Below are 23,269 nucleotides of genomic sequence, written 5' to 3' on the forward strand. Positions count from 1 at the left end.
TAGGCTGATAGAAGGTAGCTATGGCAAAGCAGCTTAGGCTGAACTAAGAGACATGTAAAGCTCCTACTATACCACTGGTGTCATATGCACAATATCATAAGAAAACACAATACACAGAAGTACTAAAAATAAAGGTACTTTATTTTTATGACAATATGCCAAAAGTATCTCAGTGAGTACCCTCAGTAGGAGGATAAGATAGATACACAAGATATATGTACACAAACCAAAATTATGCGGGTAATAGCAAGAAAAGTAATGCAAGCAGTGTAAAATTACAATAGATTGCAATAGGAGCACATAGGTATAGGGGCAACACAAACTATATACTCCAAAAGTGGAATGCGAACCACGAATGGACCCCAAACCTATGTGAGCTTGTAGAGGGTCGCTGGGACTGTAAGAAAACAGTGAGGGTTAGAAAAATAGCCCACCCCAAGACCCTGAAAGGTAGGTGTAAAGTGCACCTACTACCCCCAGAGAGCACAGAAGTCGTGATAGGGGGATTCTGCAGGAAGAACAAACACCAGCAATGCAACAACAGTGGATTTCCGGACCTCAGTACCTGTAAGACAAGGGGACCAAGTCCAATAGTCGCGACAGTGTCGAGAGTGGGCAGGAGCCCAGGAAATGCCAGCTGAGGGTGCAAGGAAGCTGCCACTTGTTGGAAGAAGCTTGGAGTTCTGCAAGAAAGAAGAGGACTAGGAACTTTCCCTTTGGAGGATGGATGTCCCACGTCGCGATAAAGCTTGCAGAGGTGTTCCCACGCAGAAAGACCGCAAACAAGCCTTGCTAACTGCAAGGGTCGCGGTTAGGGTTTTTGGGTGCTGCTGTGGCCCAGGAGGCACCAGGATGTTGCCACTTGGAGAAGGAGACAGAGGGGGCGCCCAGCAACGTAGGGAGCCCTCACAGAAGCAGGCAGCACCCGCAGAAGTACCTGAACAGGCACTTAGAAGAAAAGTGAACCAGAGTCCACCCGAAGTCACAAAAGGGAGTCCCACGATGCTGGATGACAACTCAGAAGGTTGTGCACTGCAAGTTAGAGTGTCGGGGACCCAGGCTTGGCTGTGCACGAAGGAAATCCTGGAAGAGTGCACAGGAGCCAAAGCAGCTGCAAATCACGCTGTACCCAGAAATGCAGTCTAGCATGGGAAGGCAAGGACTTACCCCCACCAAACTTGGACTGAAGAGTCACTGGACTGTGGGAGTCACTTGGACAGAGTTGCTGAGTTCCAGGGACCACGCTCGACGTGCTGAGAGGGGACCCAGAGGACCAGTGATGCAGTCTTTTGGTGCCTGCGGTTGCAGGGGGAAGATTCCGTCGACCCACAGGAGATTTCTTCGGAGCTCCTGGTGCAGAGAGGAGGCAGGCTACCCCCAGAGCATGCACCACCAGGAAACAGTCGAGATAGCCGGCAGGATGAAGCGATACAAGGTTGCTCGTAGTCGTCTTGCTACTTTGTTGCGGTTTTGCAGGCATCCTGAGCAGTCAGCGGTCGATCCTTTGGCAGAAGGTGAAGAGGGAGATGCAGAGGAACTCTGGTGAGCTCTTGCATTCGTTATCTGAAAAATTCCCCAAAGCAGAGACCCTAAATAACCAGAAAAGGAGGTTTGGCTACCAAGGAAGGAGGATTGGCTACCAAGAGAGGTAAAAGCCTATCAGAAGGAGCCTCTGGCGTCACCTGCTGGCACTGGCCACTCAGAGTAGTCCAGTGTGCCACAAACACCTCTGTTTCCAAGATGGCAGAGGTCTGGGACACACTGGAGGAGCTCTGGGCACCTCCCCTGGGAGGTGCAGGTCAGGGGAGTGGTCACTCCCCTTTCCTTTGTCCAGTTTCGCGCCAGAGCAGGGCTGGGGGATCCCTAAACCGGTGTAGACTGGCTTATGCAGAGATGGGCACCATCTGTGCCCATCAAAGCATTTCCAGAGGCTGGGGGAGGCTACTCCTCCCTAGCCTTCACACCTATTTCCAAAGGGAGAGGGTGTTACACCCTCTCAGAGGAAATCCTTTGTTTTGCCTTCCTGGGCCAGGGCTGAGGGCAGAAACCTGTCTGAGGGGTTGGCAGCAGCAGCAGCTGCAGTGGAGACCACGGAAAGGCAGTTTGGCAGTACCCGGGTTCTGTGCTAGTGACCCGGGGGATCATGGAATTGTCCCCCCCATTGGGATGACAATTCCATGATCCTAGACATGTTACATGGCCATGTTCGGAGTTACCATTGTGACACTGTACATAGGTAGTGACCTATGTACAGTGCACGTGTGTAATGGTGTCCCCGCACTCACAAAGTCCGGGTAATTTGCCCTGAACGATGTGGGGGCACCTTGGCTAGTGCCAGGGTGCCCACACACTAAGTAACTTTGCACCCAACCTTCACCAGGTGACGGTTAGACATATAGGTGACTTCTAAGTTACTTAAGTGCAGTGGTAAATGGCTGTGAAATAACGTGGACGTTATTTCACGCAGGCTGCAGTGGCAGTCCTGTGTAAGAATTGTCAGAGCTCCCTATGGGTGGCAAAAGAAATGCTGCAGCCCATAGGGATCTCCTGGAACCCCAATACCCTGGGTACCTCAGTACCATATACTAGGGAATTATATGGGTGTACCAGTATGCCAATGTGAATTGGTAAATTTAGTCACTAGCCTGTTAGTGACAAATTTGGCAAGCAGAGAGAGCATAACCACTGAGGTTCTGTTTAGCAGAGCCTCAGTGAGACAGTTAGGCATCACACAGGGAACACACACGTATAGGCCACAAACTTATGAGCACTGGGGTCCTGGCTAGCAGGGTCCCAGTGAGACAGTGAAAACACCCTGACATATACTCACAAACAGGCCAAAAGTGGGGGTAACAAGGCTAGAAAGAGGCTACTTTCTCACAATGAAGTCCTAAAAAATCTCCACCACGCTACGCGGAGTTCCTCAAGTGGCAAAGTATGGGTAAGTTGTGCTGTTCACACTGATTTTCAGCACCAAACATTTCTCAAATGCTGTAAATCCCATGCGAACAGCATCACGTGGGGCACCAGAGGGCACTAACTTCTTTCAGCTCCTCAAGTAGATTTTCTACTTGAGCGGCAGCTTCCTCAACATGAGCAGCAGCTTTCTCATTGCGAGCGGTCACGGCCTACCGCCACCGCTCGCGTTCAGAAATCTCGCTCCTGCTCAGCAATTTATCGATTTCTCTCGCTTGCCAACATAACATCGGCGAGTGTGAGGAAAAAACTCTGTTCTGCGTCATTTTGCTGAGTTTTGCAGAACTCCGTGCAGAGCGGAGAAAACCCTGCAAACTCCACCGGTGGAGAAGAATTCTTAGCCCAACCCTATTTTCGATCCTACTATCTAAACCCCCTCTACGGCGCCTTTCAATTTATGTACTATTCAGCCTCTCTTTAACCTCTTTCTGTCTCTCACTTTCTGTACTCTTCAGCCTCTTTCGGTCTCTTATTTTATATGCTCTTCAGCCTCTGTTCTGTCTACTTATTCCTCTCTTCACCCTTTACACGTAGCCCCATCCACTTCACGGAGTCCCCCACCCCCATCAACCACCCTATCCTTCTTAATCCTACTCCCACCCCTTCAAAAAGCTTTAGTAGTCACACCAACTGGTACACAATCACGGAGAACCATCTGCTACTACGATGCAGAACATGAAGGTACTCTCCCTTAAATTTAAGGGATTAAATCTCCCAATCAAATGCCAAAAAGTCCTAGATTAGGCCCACAAACTGAAGGGAGATTTCATACTGCTACAAAAACCCAAAGTCGCTCTGAAGGAAGCAACTGTACTAAAAAGAAAATTAAAAAAAAAAAAAAACATGGGTTGGAGACCTAACATGTTTACCAGCCACTTACCAAAAAAATGGATTAAACACCCTTGCCTTAAAAACCTCTGGTCTTATCATATCCTCAGAAGCGGATCCTGAAGGTAAATGGCTCCACACCAAATTACAAAAAGACAACACCGAACTTATAGCTGTAAACATTTATACATCCAATAATGACAACCCAACATTTTGGACAAACCTCAACCAAAAACTTTCAACCCCTCCCCCTCATTGCAGAATCATCCTGGGAGGAGATTTTAACTTACCCTGGGAGGCCACCCTAGATAGGAATTCTGCCTACCAATTCAAATCCAACAAATCTCACAAACAAATACTAAATATTTGCAACTCTCTCAAACTAAAAGACATATGGAGATTATTCAACCTCCTGGGGAAAGACTACTCATTCTTCATCCTTCCACACAATACCTTCTCCCATACTGACTATATTTTAGTTGATGCTGCACATCCCAACCACTTCTTCCCCCAATATCGAACCAATCCTTATTACAGACAACGCTTGTATTTCTCTATTTTCCTGCTTTGCCTACATTGCCCTTCATTGGCCCTACATTGGTTACCGGTTGCCAGAAGATCCAACTTGAAGCTGTTTAGTATCACCCACAAAGCAATACATGAAAAAGGACAGTTTTTCTTCAGGAATAAAATCACCAAATACATTAAACAAAGAAACCTCCACTCAAGATTGGCACCCAGGCTCAAAACACCACCATACAAAACACCACCATACAAGAAAAAGTCAACAGGTAGTACATCTTTCTCTGTTCAAGCAGCCAAACTATGGAATTCAATATCCCCAAATATAAGTTCCATGGATAACTATATTATTTTCCTAAGACTACTAAATTGGCTCTTTCCTACATAACCTCATACTCAAACAACAATGGACTGGATATCCCTGTGTATATAAACATTGTATAATCTGATTATATGTATTTATCCAGATGTGTGTATTTCTTTATACAAATTTGTAAAACTATTTTATCTTAAAATATATACATACTCTTTAGGCCTGTTTAACACATTTATTTTAAATGTATGTATATATAAGTGTATATGTGTGAAATGCCTGGAACACTTCCAGCACTGTCTGCACCTACGAGGGTGAAACACTTTTATATTTTTCTCTGCTGAAGAAAGGATTGACCTAGAAACACGTGTCCAGAGATGATTTTATAACTTAAGGCCTGGAATAATGAAACTGCTTAAAGAATTTACTGTGAGTTGCTGGATTTGCTTTTCTTTTTTCCCGTTTATATAACCTGTTGGGAGTGCGCTTCCACATGAGGACAACTTCGTTTTTTATACATATATATATATATATATATATATATATATATATATATATATACACACACACATATATATACACATATATGGGTGTGTGTGTACTATTCTACGTTTGACATGTTCATAGGTCACTGCATAGTTTCTAGATACGTTCTTTGATTAGATGCTTAGGAGTCTGTTTATATTTTATCTATCACAATAGGTAAATATTACCTTAACTATTTAGCTATAAATATTCACTACTGAAATATCGAGGGAAGATAAAATTATGTTATAAAAGTACACAAATAAATGACCTTCAAATACTGCAACTCTTGAAAGTCTGTGTTTGTACAATTCAAATTTAAATCTCAATATATTATATTCCTTACACATATATTCCATGACTATGTAATAATGTATAGTAAACTGTAAAGTACACTGTTCCACAAATACAGAAAACAAAAAGAGACACAACTAATCAGTCTAAAGACCCAGCGTTGTTCAATCCTAAAGAGGATCCTGGAGTCATTGTGTGGAAATAAAGGAGCTTGCAGTACCACCCACCATAAGTCGTCAGGACTATGTTTCCTTGGCCTGGACCACTTTCTGAATTATTAAATGTGATGGTTATGGTTTAGAGCCAATTTTATGTTTTACTTTCTTTTCTCGCATGTACACATCTATAGCTCCGGTTAAGTGCTACCTCCTTCTCTGACGGGCCGTCAGACATTGCAGTGCCAGTCTGATGAGGAGCTTGCCCAGTGATGAAGCTTGACATCCTATTGGATGTGTGAGGTCTGTCCTGCTCCTGACTATTACGGTTTCCCTGTAGATTAGTTGTGTCTCTTTTCGTTTTCTGTTTTTGTGGAACAGTGTACTTTACAATTTGCTATCAAGCAATCATTGGATTTATAAAGCGCACTACGTACCCGTGAGGGTTTCAAGGCGCTGGGGGGCTGGTGGGGGGGCTGGGGGAGAAGCTGGTGCTCCTGGTCGAAGAGCCAGGTCTTGAGGAGTCTTCTGAAGGTGAGTAGGTCTTGAGTCTGTCGCAGGTTGGTGGGGAGGGTGTTCCAGGTTTTGGCGGTGAGGTATGAGAAGGATCTGCCGCCGGAGGTCTTTCTTCGGATGCGGGGGACGACGGCGAGGGTGAGGTTAGAGGAGCGGAGCTGACGGGTGGGGGTGTAGAAGCTGAGTCTGTTTCGGTAGGCTGGTCCGGTGTCGTGGAGCGCTTTGTGAGCGTGGGGAAGAAGCTTGAAAGTGATCCTTTTGTCCACGGGGAGCCAGTGAAGGTTTCTCAGGTGGTGGGAGATGTGGCGGGGTACGTTGAGGTTCAGTCGGGCGGAGGCATTTGGGATGCATTGGAGGCGTAGTAGGTCTTTCGCTGGGATGCCTGTGTAGAGTGCGTTGCCATAGTCCAGCCTGCTGCTGACGAGGGCCTGTGTCACTGTTCTTCTTGTTTCTGTCGGGATCCACTTGTAGATTCTGCGGAGCATGCGGAGTGTGTTGTAGCAGGAGGAGGAAACTGCGTTGACCTGTTTAGACAAGGTGAGGGAGGAGTCGAGGATGAAGCTCAGGTTGCGAGCGTGGTTGGTCGGTCTCGGTCGGGTTCCTAGTGCGGTGGGCCACCAGGAGTCGTCCCAGGCGGAGGGGGTGGATCAGAGGATGAGGACCTCCGTCTTGTCCGAGTTTAGTTTCAGACAGCTGTTTCTCATCTATTCGGCGATGAATTTCATCCCCTTGTGGAGGTTGGTTTTGGCGGTGCCCAGGTCTTTGGTGAGTAAGAGGATGAGCTGGGTGTCGTCGGCGTAGGTGAGAATGTTGAGGTTGTGTTGTCGGGCCACTTGTGCGAGGGGGGCCATGTAGATGTTGAACAGCGTCGGGCTGAGGGATGAGCCTTGGGGGACACCGCAGATGATGTTGGTGGCTTCGGAGCGGAAGGGGGGGAGGCGGACTCTCTGGGTTCTGCCAGAGAGGAATGATATTGGTTATACTAGGAAGAGTGTACACTGGACCATTAATCTCTACGTTCCCTCCTTCCTTATTTATGTAATAATGTATCAATATATTTACTACTTTATTCCTACTGTACAAGAGGGAAAAAACTATTTACTCTCTTGAAAGCTCTACTCTGTCTCACCATCACCCTAAACCTCTACCAATCTTCCATCCTCTATCTCCACCCTCTGACTCATCCCAAATTCATTCTACTACTATGGTCCCAAAAATGACCCTCCTAGACTCTTTCCTCCTCCTCTACCCCTTTTGGCTCACCCCAAACCTCAGTTTACTACTATGATCTCCCAAACAGCCCTACTAAATTCTTCCTCATATATCTCTCCTCTGACTCATCCCAAATCTCATTCAACTATCATGATATCCCTAATCCCTTTTTACAGGGTCATCCATCCTCCATCTCTCTTTTACTCATCCCAAACTTCATCTTACTACTAATATCTCCCAATTAAAACTACTGGATTCTTCCCTCCTCTATCCGTCCATTATTCTATTCAATCCAACTAACAAGTGTGGCTCAATGGTTAGAGCGGCAGACCCTGATGCAGAAATCTGGCCCGGGACCAGGGTTCAATTCCAGCCTCAGCGGGTCTTGAGCTCAATTTCCTCAGACCTGTTAATTCTCGCATCGGTGCCTAATCTAATTCATGGGTCCCACTCTGTAACTCTGGGCAATAGCTTGCTTAATCTCCACAACGGCCCCAACAGCGCTGGGATGCCTGGCTTCACCTTGGAGGTTGCCCAGGAGTGGGCACCTCACAGGGAAAAGCCAGGAGGGGTTCCACAGCGGTATGCGTACAGCGCCTTGAGACACTAACGGGTGAGTAGTGCGCTTTACAAGTACGAAGTTTACTCAAATTAACTCATACCTCCCCATACTAATAATGTACTCGTATTTCCCTATACTAATCCACCCCTAATCCTTTTGGGCTCTGGAGTAGTGTGCTACTCACCGAAAAACGCTGACGACTCATCAAGAGTTGCAACCACTATATAAATACAATTACAATTATACAAAATCTCCAGCAACACAACCAAACCAAAAGTATGGAGAATAAACGACCTCCTTAAGGAGGGGCCTACCTTTTAAGAAATAATCAGAAAAGAAATCGAACAATACATAGCAATACATAGAACTCAACACATACTCTGGACCTAACCCACAAATTGTTTGGGATGCTCAGTAATGCATCATCCAGGGGCGTATGTTATTCCCCTTCACCAACCAAGCGGACTAAGCCCTAACTCACATCATATCCACCATCAAAGAGTACTCTGAAATGTCAGGCTGCTGTCTCAAAGAAAGATCTGAGGTACTTCCACTCAATGCGCATTGCAACAGCTCGCATATCAACATTTAGGGACTGAAAAGGGCCAGAGGTAAGATAAAATAACTGAGTATATGGTTCACCCAAAACCTGAAAGTACCCCTTAATGCAAAAAAGACACTAGAACACATTAAAGACACAATAGAGCAATGGTCTATCAGATTCATCCCTTGGTGGGGGAGAGTGGAATCTATTAAAATGATGATTACTACAATGTCAACCTCTTAATCAGCACGTCTCTCATATACTTCTCAAGACCCTTTTATGCGAAAATTGACTTGATGCTGAGTTCCTCTGGAATTCCAAAAAGCCCAGAACTGCTTTAAAAAAACTGAGGTTTCCTAAACAATTAGGTGGCTTAAACCTACCAGACTACAGAAGAAACCAACACACTTCTCTAGAGAAACAAGGGAGCCAATGGCTTCAACCTAGTATCAACCCCCTCACCCCCCTCCTTGGTTCACTACTGAAAAGATCTAGGCAAGCCTCTATCACTCACATCTCTTATAACTATTGAAAAAATATAAACAAACTCTCTGCAAACATTCTCTCAAATACAGCACAGGCCCTGTGCAAAATCGACAGTAAACTCCCAAACAAAATGTGCCACTTACATTTAACCTTCCTATGCCACAGCAAAAACCTGAAACTAGACAGAAGATCAATGTTTATAGAGAAATGGGCACAAAAAGGCCTTCCTGCTGTAGGAGATCTCGGCACTCTCGTGGAACCCATTACCTTCTCCCAAATCAAAACTAAGGTTGCCCTAGTCAAACTAGACCTCTTCCACTGCCTTAAAACTCAATCGCTTACATCGAAACACAAACTACAACCTCGCCAGACCCACTTTAAAATCACACACCAAAGGTGGACACCTAGCATCCAAACTATTCTCTCTCCTCTCCCCTACAAATTCCTCCTCAACCACACCAATAAAAAAAAATGTCAAGCTTTAATCTCCGACTTAAGTAACAACCATGAAGACACACCAAATTAGTATTCCACATTGGAGAACCTCACTTCCAACATAATATGTTCCTCACTGACAATGTGTTGATACTGGATGGACAATACGGTCCTATTGGCGACGGGGAAGACGCCCGGCCCAGACGTGTTTCCCGCTGAGTTCTATACGAGGTTCTGAGATATGTTGACCCCCCACCTTCTGGCTATGTATGAGGAAGCCAAAAACATCAGGGCCTTTCCCTCCGACTTCGATCAGTCCACTAGTGTGGTGATCCCAAAGACGAGGCCCCCCTCGCGGGACCGCTCCGCTTATCGACCCATATCGCTCCTTAATACAAAGCTAAACATTTTCTCCACGGTATTGGCCTGGAGACTGAAGAGGGTACTGCCCGCGTTGGTTCACCAGGACCAGTGCGGTTTCATGCCCACCAGAAGTACCCAGCATTGTATTAGGCGCCTGCACGTGGCTCTGGCCCACAGGGCCCTGCTTACCCCTCCATTGGCACTTCTGTTGGTGGATTTTGAAAAGGCATTCGACACGGTGGATTGGTCGTACCTACGCCGCGTCCTTGTGAGGATGGGACTCGGGCCACGGTTCCGTGCTTTAGTGGGCCTCCTTTATTCTACTCCCTCGGCCCGGGTGCAGGTCAATGGGGTGGTCTTGGATCGGTCCCCCATTTGCATGGGAACCCGCCAGGGTTGTCCCCTCCCCCCACTTGTAAGGAAATGCCTCCTTGGCATGGTTACCCCCTAACTTTTTGCTCTTGCTGATGCTAAGTTATGATTTGAAAGTGTGCTGGGACCCTGCTAACCAGGCCCCAACACCAGTGTTCTTTCCCTAAACTGTACCTTTGTCTCCACAATTGGCACACCCTGGCACTCAGGTAAGTCCCTTGCAACTGGTACCCCTGGTACCAAGGGCCCTGATGCCAGGGAAGGTCTCTAAGGGCTGCAGCATGTCTTATGCCATCCTAGGGACCCCTCACTCAGCACATGCACACTGCTTCTCAGCTTGTGTGCGCTGGTGGGGAGAAAAATTACTAAGTCGACATGGCACTCACCTCAGAGTGCCATGCCAACCTTACACTGCCTATGGCATAGGTAAGTCACCCCTCTAGCAGGCCTTACAGCCCTAAGGCATGGTGCTCTATACCACAGGTGAGGGCATATGTGCATGAGCACTATGCCCCTACAGTGTCTAAGCAAAACCTTAGACATTGTAAGTGCAGTGTAGCTATTAGAGTATATGGTCTGGGAGTTTGTCAAACACGAACTCCACAGTTCCATAATGGCTACACTGAAAACTGGGAAGTTTGGTATCAAACCTCTCAGCACAATAAATGCACACTGATGCCAGTGTGCAATTTATTGTAACATACACCCAGAGGGCATCTTAGAGATGCCCCCTGAATACCTACCCAACTTCTTGTGTAGGCTGACCAGTTTCTGCCAGCCTGCCACACACCAGACATGTTGCTGGCCACATGGGGAGAGTGCCTTTGTCACTCTGTGGCCAGGAACAAAGCCTGTACTGGGTGGAGGTGCTTCTCACCTCCCCCTGCAGAACCTGTAACACCTGGCGGTGAGCCTCAAAGGCTCACCCCTTTTGTTACAGTGCCCCAGGGCATCCCAGCTAGTGGAGATGCCCGCCCCTCAGGCCACTGCCTCCAATTTTGGCGGCAAGGCTGGAGGAGATAATGAGAAAAACAAGGAGGAGTCACCCACCAGTCAGGACAGCCCCTAAGGTGTCCTGAGCTGAGGTGACCCCTGCCTTGAGAAATCCTCCATCTTGAGTTTGGAGGATTCCCCCAATAGAATTAGGGATGTGCCCCCCTCCCCACAGGGAGGAGGCACAAAGAGGGTGTAGCCACCCTTAAGGACAGTAGCCATTGGCTACTGCCCTCCCAGACCTACACACACCCCTAAATTCAGTATTTAGGGCCTCCCCAGATCCCAGGAATTCAGATTCCTGCAGAGAAGGAGGAAGCAACAACTGCTTTGGCACCAGCCCTACCAGCCTGTCTCCAACTTCGAAAACCTGCTCCAGTGACGCATCTGACAGGGACCAGTGACATGTGAAGCCTCAGAGGACTGCCCTGGACTACAGGACCAAGAAACTCCTGTGAACAGCGGCCCTGTTCAAAACCAGCTACTTCTTTGCAACAAAGAAGCAACTTTCAAAGACTGCACGTTTCCCGCCAGAAGCGTGAAACTTCACACTCTGCACCCGACACCCCCGGCTCGAGATCAGAACAACCACCTCAGGGAGGACTCCCAGGCGACTGCGAGCCCGTGAGTAACCAGACAACTCCCCTGAGCTCCCACAGCGACGCCTGCAGAGAGAATCCAGAGGCTCCCCCCTGACCGCGACTGCCTGTAACAATGGACCCGACGCCTTGAAACAACACTGCACTCGCAGCCCCCAGGACCTGAAGGAACCGAACTTCAACGCAGGAGTGACCCCCCAGGCAACCCTCTGCCCAGCCCAGGTGGTGGCTGTCCCGAGAAGCCCCCCCTGTGCCTGCCTGCACCGCTAGAGTGACCCCCGGATCCCTCCATTGTTTCCTACCTGAAACCCGACGCCTGCTTTGCACACTGCACCCGGCTGCCCCTGTGCCGCTGAGGGTGTGTTTTGTGTACCTACTTGTGCCCCCCCAGTGCTCTACAAAACCCCCCTGGTCTGCCCCCGAGGACGCAGGTACTTACCTGCTGGCAGACTGGAACCGGAGCACCCCTGTTCTCCATAAGCGCCTATGTGTTTTGGGCACCTCTTTGACCTCTGCACCTGACCGGCCCTGAGCTGCTGGTGTGGTAACTTTGGGGTTGTCTTGAACCCCAAACGGTGGGCTGCCTATGCCCCAGGACTGAGACTTGTAAGTGTTTTCCTTACCTCCTAGTCTATCCTTTACTTACCTCCCCCAGGAACTGTTGATTTTTGCACTGTGTCCACTTTGAAAATAGCTTATTGCCATTTTTACAAAGACTGTACATGATATTGTTTTCATTCAAAGCTCCTAAAGTATTTAAGTGAAGTACCTTACATTTAAAGTGTTTACTGTAAATCTTGAACCTGTGGTTCTTAAAATAAACTAAGAAAATATATTTTTCAATATAAAAAACTATTTGCCTGGAGTAAGTCTGAGTGTGTGTTCCTCAGTTATTACCTGTGTGTGTACAACTAATGCTTAACACTACCCTCTGATAAGCCTACTGCTCAACCACACTACCACAAAATAGAGCATTAGAATTATCTACTTTGCCACTATCTTACCTCTAAGGGGAACCTTTGGACTCTGTGCACACTATTTCTTACTTTGAAATAGTATATACAGAGCCAACTTCCTACACCGCTCCTCTTCGGTCTGGTGATGGAGCTACTGGCGAAACTAATTCGGGAGGACCCTCTGATTGAGGGATGGTCGTGGCCCACTGGAAGGGAGGACTGTATAGCGTTGTACGCTGACGACGTCCTTTTGTACCTGGCTAACCCAGCCAGCAGTGGTCCCAGGGTGCTTCAGCTTTTGGGACTCTTCGCTGAAGCGTCAGGCCTGGAGGTTAATCCTAGTAAATCTTTACTGGTCCTGCTCAATCACTCCAGGGACTGTTACGACTGGCAGCACAACATTCCCATCAAACTAAACAGCTTCCGATACCTGGGGATCCATATAGCTCTATTGCTGGAGCTGGCATGGGCTTTAAATGTCAAGCCTCTAACTAGGCGGGTCAAGGATGACCTCCAAAGATGGAGATCCCTTCCATTGAATATCTTCGGACGGATTGCTCTATATAAGATGATGGTACTCCCCTGGTTCCTCTACTTACTTCAAAACTTCCCCTATCCTCCCAAACGGTTCCCAAACGGTGGTTCGTCGATATGGAGGCAGCAGCGCGACAGTTTCTGTGGCATGGATCCAGTCCACACCTAACACTTCGGGTCTGTCAGCGGGACGTTTACGAAGGTGGTCTGGGGATGTCTAATCTGCACCTTTATCACCTGGCAATGCACCTGTTGGTAATCAACGACTGGTTGGGGGGTGGTTGGTCGGACCCCGCCTATCAGCTGGAGCTCCTGACTATTGGTTTCTCTGACTTGTTCGGGATGCTCTACGGGGACCCGGTACCACATGGGATTCCCAAAGTGACCCGGTGGTGCTTACAGGGTGGAGGGTGGCGCAGTGAACGTCAGGGTGGTGGGGTCGGCTTACCCAACAAACCCAACTGTGGCAGGGTACTTGGCTAAGGGAGGTCTCAACTCTCCGGGGGTTCCGTAAGTGGGATCCCATTGGGATATCGTCACTCAGAGACGCCTAGGTGGGCACACACACATGCAGTTCTTTCAGGAACTTCAACAGCAAACTCGCTCAGCCAGACCCAGTTCCACAAGTACTTACAGCTCCTTCGGGTGCACCTCCAGTTGGGATTGGTTCTCCCAGTATTCAGCCCCGTGGAAACCAAGACAATTATGGGTCACCTAGGCAAAGGCGCATATACTGCATGTTCATCACCAATACATTGCAGCCACTTGACAAGCTTCGGGCACGATGGGAGCACTGGGTGGGTCTGATGACGGAGGAGGACTGGAGGGACGCCCTTATGGCCCCAAGAATGTTGACTATGGCCTTGCGACTGAGATTGGTGCAGACTTACTTTCTTCATGCAGTGTATCTCTTCCCCAGAAGGATGCACACGGCCGGCCTTAGGCGGCAAGCGGAGTGCCCACAGTGTACGTGTCCATCTGCAGACTTTTTCCATATGGTATGGATATTCCCTGATATCGCTGCCTACTGGCGTGCGGTGCTAGCGGAGGTGTCCGGGGTTTTGCGGGAGGGGATTGTGCCCGCCCCCCTACCTGTCCTGCTGGGGGTTCTCGAGGGAGTGGGCTCCAGCAGGGCCGAACGCACCTTTGTTGGAATGGCTTGTTTGGTAGCCAAGAGGGACATTGCCTGAGGCTGGAGAGCGGAGTCGGCCCCTGCACCGGCGAGGTGGTGTCGTGGAATGGACTGGTGCGCCTCCCAAGAGAAACTGGTTTATGAAGCACGGGGTTGTTCGGCTAAATACGAGCGGGTGTGGGGGAGATGGACGGGATCCTGGGGGAAGGTCACGGGATGTGATCCCTTGGTGTGAGCAGGGATGTGCACCTAAGACTTTATGGAGATTATATGGGGATCAGAAGTCCAGTGAACTCAATTCAATTTTGTAGTGTTCAGTCGAAGGAGTTAATTTGTGACCAGTGGTGTTATGTAATACTGTGTTTTTCTCGTTCTGCAATAAAATCAATAAAGCTGTTTTATGGGAGGAAAAAATAATAATAATTGAAGTAAAAAAATAAATAAAAAAAAACATTCTGCTGAAACAACTTTGAAATCCTTCACCAATCGCAGTCAGATTTGACGTGAAGGACAAATGGATCAAGACTAAACTACATTTTGATAAACACTGAGGAAACAAGATAAGATATTTGCTGTGTAAAGTTGATCTTAACCATAACTAACTAAACGTATCCACAATTATTTTAAATGTATATTACATGGGGCTCTCTTGAGCGCATTCACAATATACTTATGTACAGAAACTCACAGATATTACAGCAAAGGGATAAAAGAGAATTCAAAGCTTGAAATATGTACTCTTTAAATAACAAAAATGAAGCAGCTAAAGGTTTCAAAGCTTTACATGGTAAGATATAAAGATGATGACAAATTTGAAAATGGAGTTTATGAAGTGTGAACACTGCACCATTGTTGGACATGCTTTATAAAAATAACCATTTTATTGTGTTTGCAAATGTTTAGAACCAAATCTGATACTTCAAGTACTTACGAATAATCCGTGTCTGTGAAATGGAGGTCTAGAGTCAGCTGGAAATTCATTTCGTTCAGTGAATCCTCAATCTGGAAGTCAATTGTAATCTATTGTTATAAAAACACTGTTTTGCACATTGTCAGTCAGTTAAAGCTCAAAAGCAGAAACATAACTATACCTTTTTTTCATCCAGAAGCATTTTCACCTTAAAGATCAGCACATCATTGACTGCAACCTCCTCATTCTTGTAAAGAATTTGAAAGATTTTACTGCAGATTAAAGTGTCATGGACTGAAGCTGGAAAGGCCAAATCAAATCCTAAAAAAAGACACAGGCTAATGAAAAACAATTTAATGAACACGAGCAAACTGGTCTGACATTTTTCACACTAAAGTACTTTTTGTGTTCCTTCTACATTTTTGTTGTTCGAAATCAGCATCTGTTTTAAATCTGCTCAATGCTGGTCTTGCTTCCCAAAAAAAAATTTCCACCTCAAAATGACCCTCCACAACACTTACCAACCATTCTGTCTTAGATTTTTCATACAAATTAAACAATTGAAAAAAAACTATCATTGCAATTAATTTGGTATACCTCTCCTTGAATAATGTGGATGCAAAGAGCATACAGAGAAAGCTTTTAACGTCCTGTCCAGAGACCAGAGGATCTTAGATATTTTAGCAATAAATATGACAAAATAGCCAGGAATCCTTTGCTAGAAAGATATGCACCCAGGCAGCAGCTGTTGCTCTGTATGATGTGAAATTTATGAAGGTCTGATTAGCTGTGTAAAACATTAAAATGCAAGTTGAAAACAAAATCCTAAAACCAGATCTTTAAGCAGGATGAAAACCATGGAGAGGTTCTCTAAAAGGATACGTGATCAAACAAATGTGACTAGGAACACTATCAAATAGGCGCGGCCTATGTAATTATAAATGCATCTTTAACATGAAAACCAAAATTTGAGTGTCTCTCTGTGAGTATTGTATGTTTTCATCCAGACATTTAGCACAACAAACAACTGAAACCAGCCAGACCAATTTGCTTTGCCAATGCTTGCTATCAGTATCAAATAAATGAGCAACAATTATGATTTTTTGTGGATAATTAGAATTGAAAATGTTTCAATTCTGAAAATATGAGATTAGGAATGAAAAATTACTAGGCTTTGTGGAAAGGGTAGTAGTCTTTGGAGAGACTAAGGGCCATATGTACGAACACATTTTCCCATAGACATAGAATGGGTAAAACCCTTTGATACATCCGGCCTTAAATCACTCCTGTTCTCTTCGCACCACGCTTCTCTGCAAAGCTGCACTGTTTGACAATCACAATGACTTACTGGTAGGCACCTCGGAAACTGGCACTGCCTTCAGCCCCACATCCAGAGATTTGAGCCATGTCCCATCACAAACACTTACACACACACCCTAAACTCCCTGAGACACCTGGAGGCGACTCGGGTCACTGAATGCACTATAAAACAGACATATATTGCATGAAAAAAGGAGAGAAACATATGGGAAAAATAAATACTTGTCGGGAATGCAAGATGAAGTAAAACATGTCAAAAGCAAACAGGGACTGTATCACTGATATAGATTATCTCAAGTGTTTTACAAACACTGTTGAGAAATTAAACATTGTTTTTGCATGCAAATTTAAGGATATGAACATGGTGCCAGAAAGGGACCTGTTTCAAAGCCAGTTTTGAGCTCGCCCCGCCTAAAGCCCTGCCTCAAAGTTAACTTTTTCTACCTTAGTGAACGTGTTCCCTGTTGCAGAAGCTCATGTTTGAGTGTTGGGTATGGCTTGGAAGGGCCAGTAAGTGAGATTCTAAAACCCTGAAACTGTCAACTAGCAACACATCTGGCAGTCTCTATGTGTCAAACTGTTCCAAGGAAACTTGTATTTAGGTATACAAATACATTGGGCATTTAGACAAGCAGGAGGTGACTGAGTTGAGTCCAACCGAAATAAAGACCCCTTTTCCAGTTGAGGGCCCTTTCATGGTTTTCGTTGCAAACCACAAAGCTCACACTTCTGGAAAAGGTATCATTTTACAAAAGAAAGTTCTCACAGAGGTCAGCCTTGTTTGAGCCAGAACACAGAACAATGCACCATAAAACAGATTAACAGAATATAATAATGGCATGTTCCAAAGAAGCCCCTCAAAAAGTGGAAAATTGATAATTTGTATATGATACAATCAGTAAATCTTACTATAAAAATATAAAGATAAAACACAGCAAAATAATTAAATTTAAACTGTCTTTCCCCAATACAAACGAGGAACAAAACTCTACTACACACAGATCTGAAACTATATGAAGGTTTAATTCTGCACATCTGGTTAACATCAAGATTAATTTGTTTGGCTAGAAAAAATAATTATTAATTTAAAACCACAAAGTACTATAAGGCTTAATAAAACAAGGTAAAGTAATTAATGAAGTTGTGTCTTAATCACATACTTCAGGTAGTGGCCACTTTAACATCACCTTCCATGGAGCGCCTCGAAAATGTTTGAGTGAGGGTATCAATGAGGAGGCGTGTCTAAATCACTGACATTTTTAGGTCTAGCCTAGGCAACGCGCATGTGCTGTCTTTCAAAATGCTGTAATACACTTCTGTGGGCTTTTACCAGGCCCATCACCGTCATTCGTTCCTTGGCCTGCCTTTCAAAATTCCTTTGGTTTGTTAGGTTAGTGCTTTAGGTGTGTCCCACCTTGAGGTATTTTTGTTACCGTATCGGAGACTGACCCTGTTACATGGATTATTGCATGATCTGACATATATCTTAGTGTCGGCACGCTACTTTTTTCTTTTGCCTATCTGCTTCTCTTTCGTGGCGGTATGTTGTTTCTTCCTCTGGCATCTCGCTGTTTCTTTGCATGTCTGCACCCAACAAAGGCTGCAGAGGGGGATTATTTTTTATTTATTACATAACACAAACTTGACCGGAAGATTGGAGCGCTTTACATGAGCACCGGTTAAATTTGCAGCCCCATTCCTAAATTCTTCCCAAGTTTAGCAGTTGAAAAATATATAAACTGGTGCCTTTTAAATTGTAAATAGAAAAAGCACAGGGGAAGCCTTCAACGTGGCCCTCCCTGGCACAGTGTGAGAGCCAATACTACAATATTCACTGCACTCGGGAAACTCCCCCTATAATGCTTTGAGGGGCATTCCTTTTACAACACATTTTCTGCCCATAACTCAGCCTGTGGTGGTCCTAAGACAATAAGACCAAAACATTCAGCATGGCGTGTCCTTTCTGTCCAGCTCATCTTTTGTAAGCAGTTTGTTCAAAGGGCCTCGTTTGTAATAATATTCTATCAGGCTTGCTAGGTCCTCTAGGGGTGGGTGTATGTTTACACTGCAATGCGCTCTGCCCTTCTCTTTTCATGCGGTTATGCCCTTTAGGGGCTGACAATATGGTTACATGATCACGTTTCTTCCAAAAGTTATTTTTATTGTGGTGCCCTCTAGGGGATGTTCTGACCCTTACAGTCTAGTACTAAGTGAATGAAGTCCTGCACAAACACAGTTTATTTCTGATACAGCTTTATTGTGCTGAACGGCTAAATACTTATAAGGTCCTAAAGGTGCGATCTATTGGTTTTGCCAATGCTTGTTTAACATTTAAGCGCTTTGAACAGTCAATCAATAGCTATTATAGCTCACTAGGATTAGTAGAAAATAATAAGACGCAGACGTGAAAGAGTTGAGACAATTTCCTAATATAATTTTAGCAGAAATCACTCCTCATTCGACATGCACTATTTTGCACATTACATTAGACACACTACCCAGGATCTTGGCTCCTGGACAATATGGCTTCTGACTCTAGACATGCCTCATAAACCCAACTTTCCTGTGGTCCTCAGGCAGCAGAGAAACATTCCTGGCAAAACAAGGCACTCCATTTTCGGGAATATTTTCCCGATTCTGATCAGGAGGGGCAAAGGTAAGAATTACCTGGGTCATCAGCTGTTGTGAAAACTGCAGTGTTTCCTAAGGTGCAGGGAAGGCGTATAAAGCTACATACGGTAACCAGAAGGCATTTAAAACAGGAGCTACTTAACTAAACACACACACACACACACACACTGTATATCAAAACAATGCTCTTTCGAGCTTACAGTGCTGCATAAATTATGCAAAAAAAGGAAGTACGTAATAGTTCCTGATTTTTTAGTGGACAGTAGCTCCGTATATGGAACACTCTAAAACACCACCAATGTTCACCTCAAATGTTCTTCCAGCAGAGTTTTTAAACATAGGACTAGCTTAGTGCCATTCATGCCGAGATAAAAAAGTGACAAAGTCTTTTGACATTTTTGCAGGAAACTTTTTAAACGCAGGATTAGCGAACGCCATCCAAGATGCACTGAAAAATGACAAACTTACCATTCCAGACACACTGTTACAGCTTTAGATAGATAAAATGTCAGCCTGGAATAAATAAAAGTAGCTCTTGACACGTGTTTCACTCTTAATTAGAGCTCAGCCAAGAGGCATACCTTAGTCCAGACATAAAGCCAGTATAAGTTAAAACAGGCTTAGTGCTACATTAATTATGCAAAAAACAAAGCAAGAACCATGGGCAGTTCCCAAGGCTGAGGTGGAGAGGAGTTCCAATACATACAACACTCTACAACACCACCAACACTCTAGATCTGCTCTCCTGAAATGCTTGTTTTTCTAGCAGAGTACTTAACCCCTTCGCTGCCAGGCTTTTTCCCCCTTAGGTGCTGAGCCTTTTTTTGCCTATTTGGGGTAGTTCGCGCTTAGGCCCTCATAACTTTTTGTCCACATAAGCTACCCATGCCAAATCCAAATTTTCTTCCTTTTTTCTAACATCCTAGGACTACTAGAGGTACCCAGAGTTTGTGGGTCCCCCGGGAGGAGACCAAGAAATTAGTCAAAATACAGCTGAAGTTTTGTTTTATATAAAAAAAAAATGTAAAAAAAAAAAAAATAGAAAAAGTGCTGCAGAAGAAAACATGTGTTTTTTCCCTTAAAATGGCATCAGCAAACGGCTCGCGGTGCTAAAATCACCATCTTCCCTGCTTTCGGGAACAGGCAGACTTGATTCAGAAAATCACATTTTTCAACACAAGTTTGCCATTTTACTGGGACATACCCTATTTTTACTTTTTTTTTTGTGCTATCAGCCTCCTTTCAGTTAGTGACAGAAATGGGTGTGAAACCAATGCTGGATCCCAGACAGCTAAACATTTCTGAAAAGTGAACAAAATCTGAATTCAGCAAGGGACCCTGTGTAGATCCTTCAAGGTTTTCCTACAGAAAGTAACAGCTAAAATAAAAGAACTATTGAAATTGAGGTGAAAAGAAATTTCTGTCTACATTTTCTTCTATAACTTTTTTCAACTATGGCAGATTTTTTAAAGCAATGTACTGTTACATCTGCTGGACACTTCATCAAGAACCCTGATTACCCAGAGCCAATAAAGGAACTGCGCCTTGCAATGGGCTTTCATTGTATACCGGGTATACAGCAGGTCATTTGGTGAAATGTAAAGAGTGAAAAATAGGTATAAAGGAAACCTTTGTATTTCCACAATGGGCACAAGATAGGGTGTTGAGAAGCAGTGGTTATTTGCACATCTCTTCATTCTGGGGGCCCATACTAGCATGTTAGTTACAGGGCATTTCTCAAATAGACTTCTTGTTAAAAGAAAAACTCTGTCTTACATTTGGAAGGAAAAAAATTGAGAGAAAGACAAGCGGCACTAACACTTGTTCTTCTATTCTGTGTTCCCCCAAGTCTCCCAATAAAAATGGAACCTCACTTGTATGGGTAGGCCTGGTGCCCGCGACAGGAAACGCAACATGGACACATCACATTTTTACTTTGAAATCTGACGTGTTTTTTTGGAAAGTGTCTAGCTGTGGATTGTGGTCTCTAGCTCAGCCAGAACCTAGGGAAACCTACCAAACCTGTGCAAAACTAGACACTTGGGGGAACCCAGGATGGGGTAACTTCTGGCACTCTCACCAGGTTCTGTTACCCAGAATCCTTAGCAAACCTCAAAATTTGCCCAGAAAATATTTTCATCATATTTCGATGCTACCAAGTTCTGCAATCTGAGGGGAGCCACAAACCTCCTTCTACCCAGCTTTCCCCCACATCGCCCGATAAAAATGGTATCTCACTTGTGTGGGTAGGCCTAGTGCCTGCAACCGGAAATGCCCCAAAACACTACGTGGACACATCAAAATTATCAATTACAAAACTACCTGTTTTTCTAGGGGAAGGGGACACCTGGGTCTTTGGTCCTGGGCTCAGCAGCCATCTAGGGAAACCTACCAAACCCAGACATTTCTGAAAACTAGACACCCAAGAAAGTCCAAGGGATCACCGCACTGGCACAAATTTCCTACCACGTTACGTTCCACTCAGTATCCCGATAAAAATGATACCTCCCTTATATAGGTGGGTCAAGTGCCTGTGACAGGGAAGATCCAAAAACATGTCAAAATTGAGGGGGAAACCAGATCGGGTCCAAACGGGCCATTTGGAAAAAAAAAACGTTTTTAGGCTGACAAGTGGGGCATAATTTTAATCAGTGTAGATGTGACAATGCTGGGTGGTAGGAATTTTGTGGGTTACTGCAGATTCAATCACAAAAATGTGAGGAAAATGTGTGATTTTAAGCAAAGTTGGAGGTTAGTTGGGCATTATGGATAAGTAAATGGTGCGGGTGCATGTCAAGCACACCACCCGGGACTCACCTAGATGTTTCATTTTCAGATGTGTCTAGGTCTCATAGATTTGACTACATGGCAGCTTCCCAAAGTCTAAAAAGTGCAGCCCTCCCCATTTCAAGTGGGACAATTTTGAAAGTTAGCCACGCTCTCATGGGCCAAATGTAAGACCAAAACCCAAAATAATCAAATGCCCTCCTGCTTGCCGTTGGGATAAGATATTTTCGTGTGTGCGGGGGGAGAGCTGAAAGACTGTTACCCCCTTCAGTTGGGGTGGGGGCACAACCATGCCCATATTGGTTGGTAGCCACCAACCCACTATTTTTTATTTGTTTTAAATTCCCTGGCATCTAGTAGGCTTTCTGCTCCCGAGGAGTGGCTCGGGGTAATTGCCCCATCTGCCCACCAGTAGGCAAAACAACTTTGTCCCCATTTATTTGGGGTGGGGGTGTGGCCAATAATAATAATAATTCTTCCCTGGTGTCTAGTGGGCTTTCTGTCCCCTTTGGGGGCAGACGGGCCTTACACAAATAGGCCCATCAGCCCCCAACGGGGGCAGAAATGGCCAGCAGTAATGTGCCCCCATGGGGAGTGTCCCTTGCCCAAAGGGTTGCCACCCCAAACAAAGCACACACACACCAACCCCTGGTGCCTAAGTGGTTTCTGCCCCCCTTGAGGGCAGATGGACCTAATAGAAATAGGACGATCTGCCCCCAAGGGAGGCAGAAAGGCCTAGAATAAATTTGCTCCCCGGGGAGCGACCCTTGCTTAAGGGGTTGCTCCCCATCTGTGAAAAATAAAATTAGTTTAAAAAAATCCCTGTTGTCTAGCGGTTTCTGCCACCCTGGGGGGCAGATTTGCCTAAGGAAAAAAAGTAATCCCCCCCCCCCACCCACAAAGGTGGGAAGAAATGGCCTAAAATAAAATACCCCCCCAGGAGAACGACCCTTGCCTAAGGGGTCACTCCCCATCTGTAAATAAATAAAAAAATAAGAAATCCCTGGTGCCTAGTGGTTTCTGCCACCCTTGGGAGCAGATCGACCTAATTAAAATAGGCCGATCTGCCCCTAAGAGGGGGCGAAATGGCCTAAAATAAATGTGCATCCCAGGGGAGCTCTCCTTGCCTAAGGGGTCGCTCCACTTGTGTGAAATTGTCACAAAATAAAATCCCTGGTGTCTAGTGGTTTCTGCCCCTCTTGGGGGCAGATTGCTCTAATAAAAATAGGGGAACAGATGAGCCTAGTAGAAATAGGCCGATCTGCCCCCCAGGGGGGGCAGAAATGGACTACAATACATTTGCC

The 23,269-nt window shown here is 45.5% G+C and overlaps 1 protein-coding gene across 6 annotated transcripts in view; it reads right to left on the minus strand.

Annotated features, from left to right (window-relative positions):
- FAM135A (family with sequence similarity 135 member A) overlaps positions 1-23,269 on the minus strand; it is an 863,965-nt gene that overhangs the window by 562,219 nt on the left and 278,477 nt on the right. For all 6 annotated transcript variants that reach the window (XM_069235714.1, XM_069235715.1, XM_069235716.1 and 3 more), the window contains exons 5-6: positions 15,409-15,548; positions 15,249-15,319 (exon numbers count right to left, since the gene is read on the minus strand). In XM_069235714.1, coding sequence (XP_069091815.1) covers positions 15,249-15,319; positions 15,409-15,548 — 211 coding nt within the window. The remainder of the gene's footprint in view (positions 1-15,248; positions 15,320-15,408; positions 15,549-23,269) is intronic.

This window comes from Pleurodeles waltl, chromosome 5 (genome assembly GCF_031143425.1).
Source record: "Pleurodeles waltl isolate 20211129_DDA chromosome 5, aPleWal1.hap1.20221129, whole genome shotgun sequence".
Lineage (NCBI taxonomy): Eukaryota > Metazoa > Chordata > Amphibia > Caudata > Salamandridae > Pleurodeles > Pleurodeles waltl.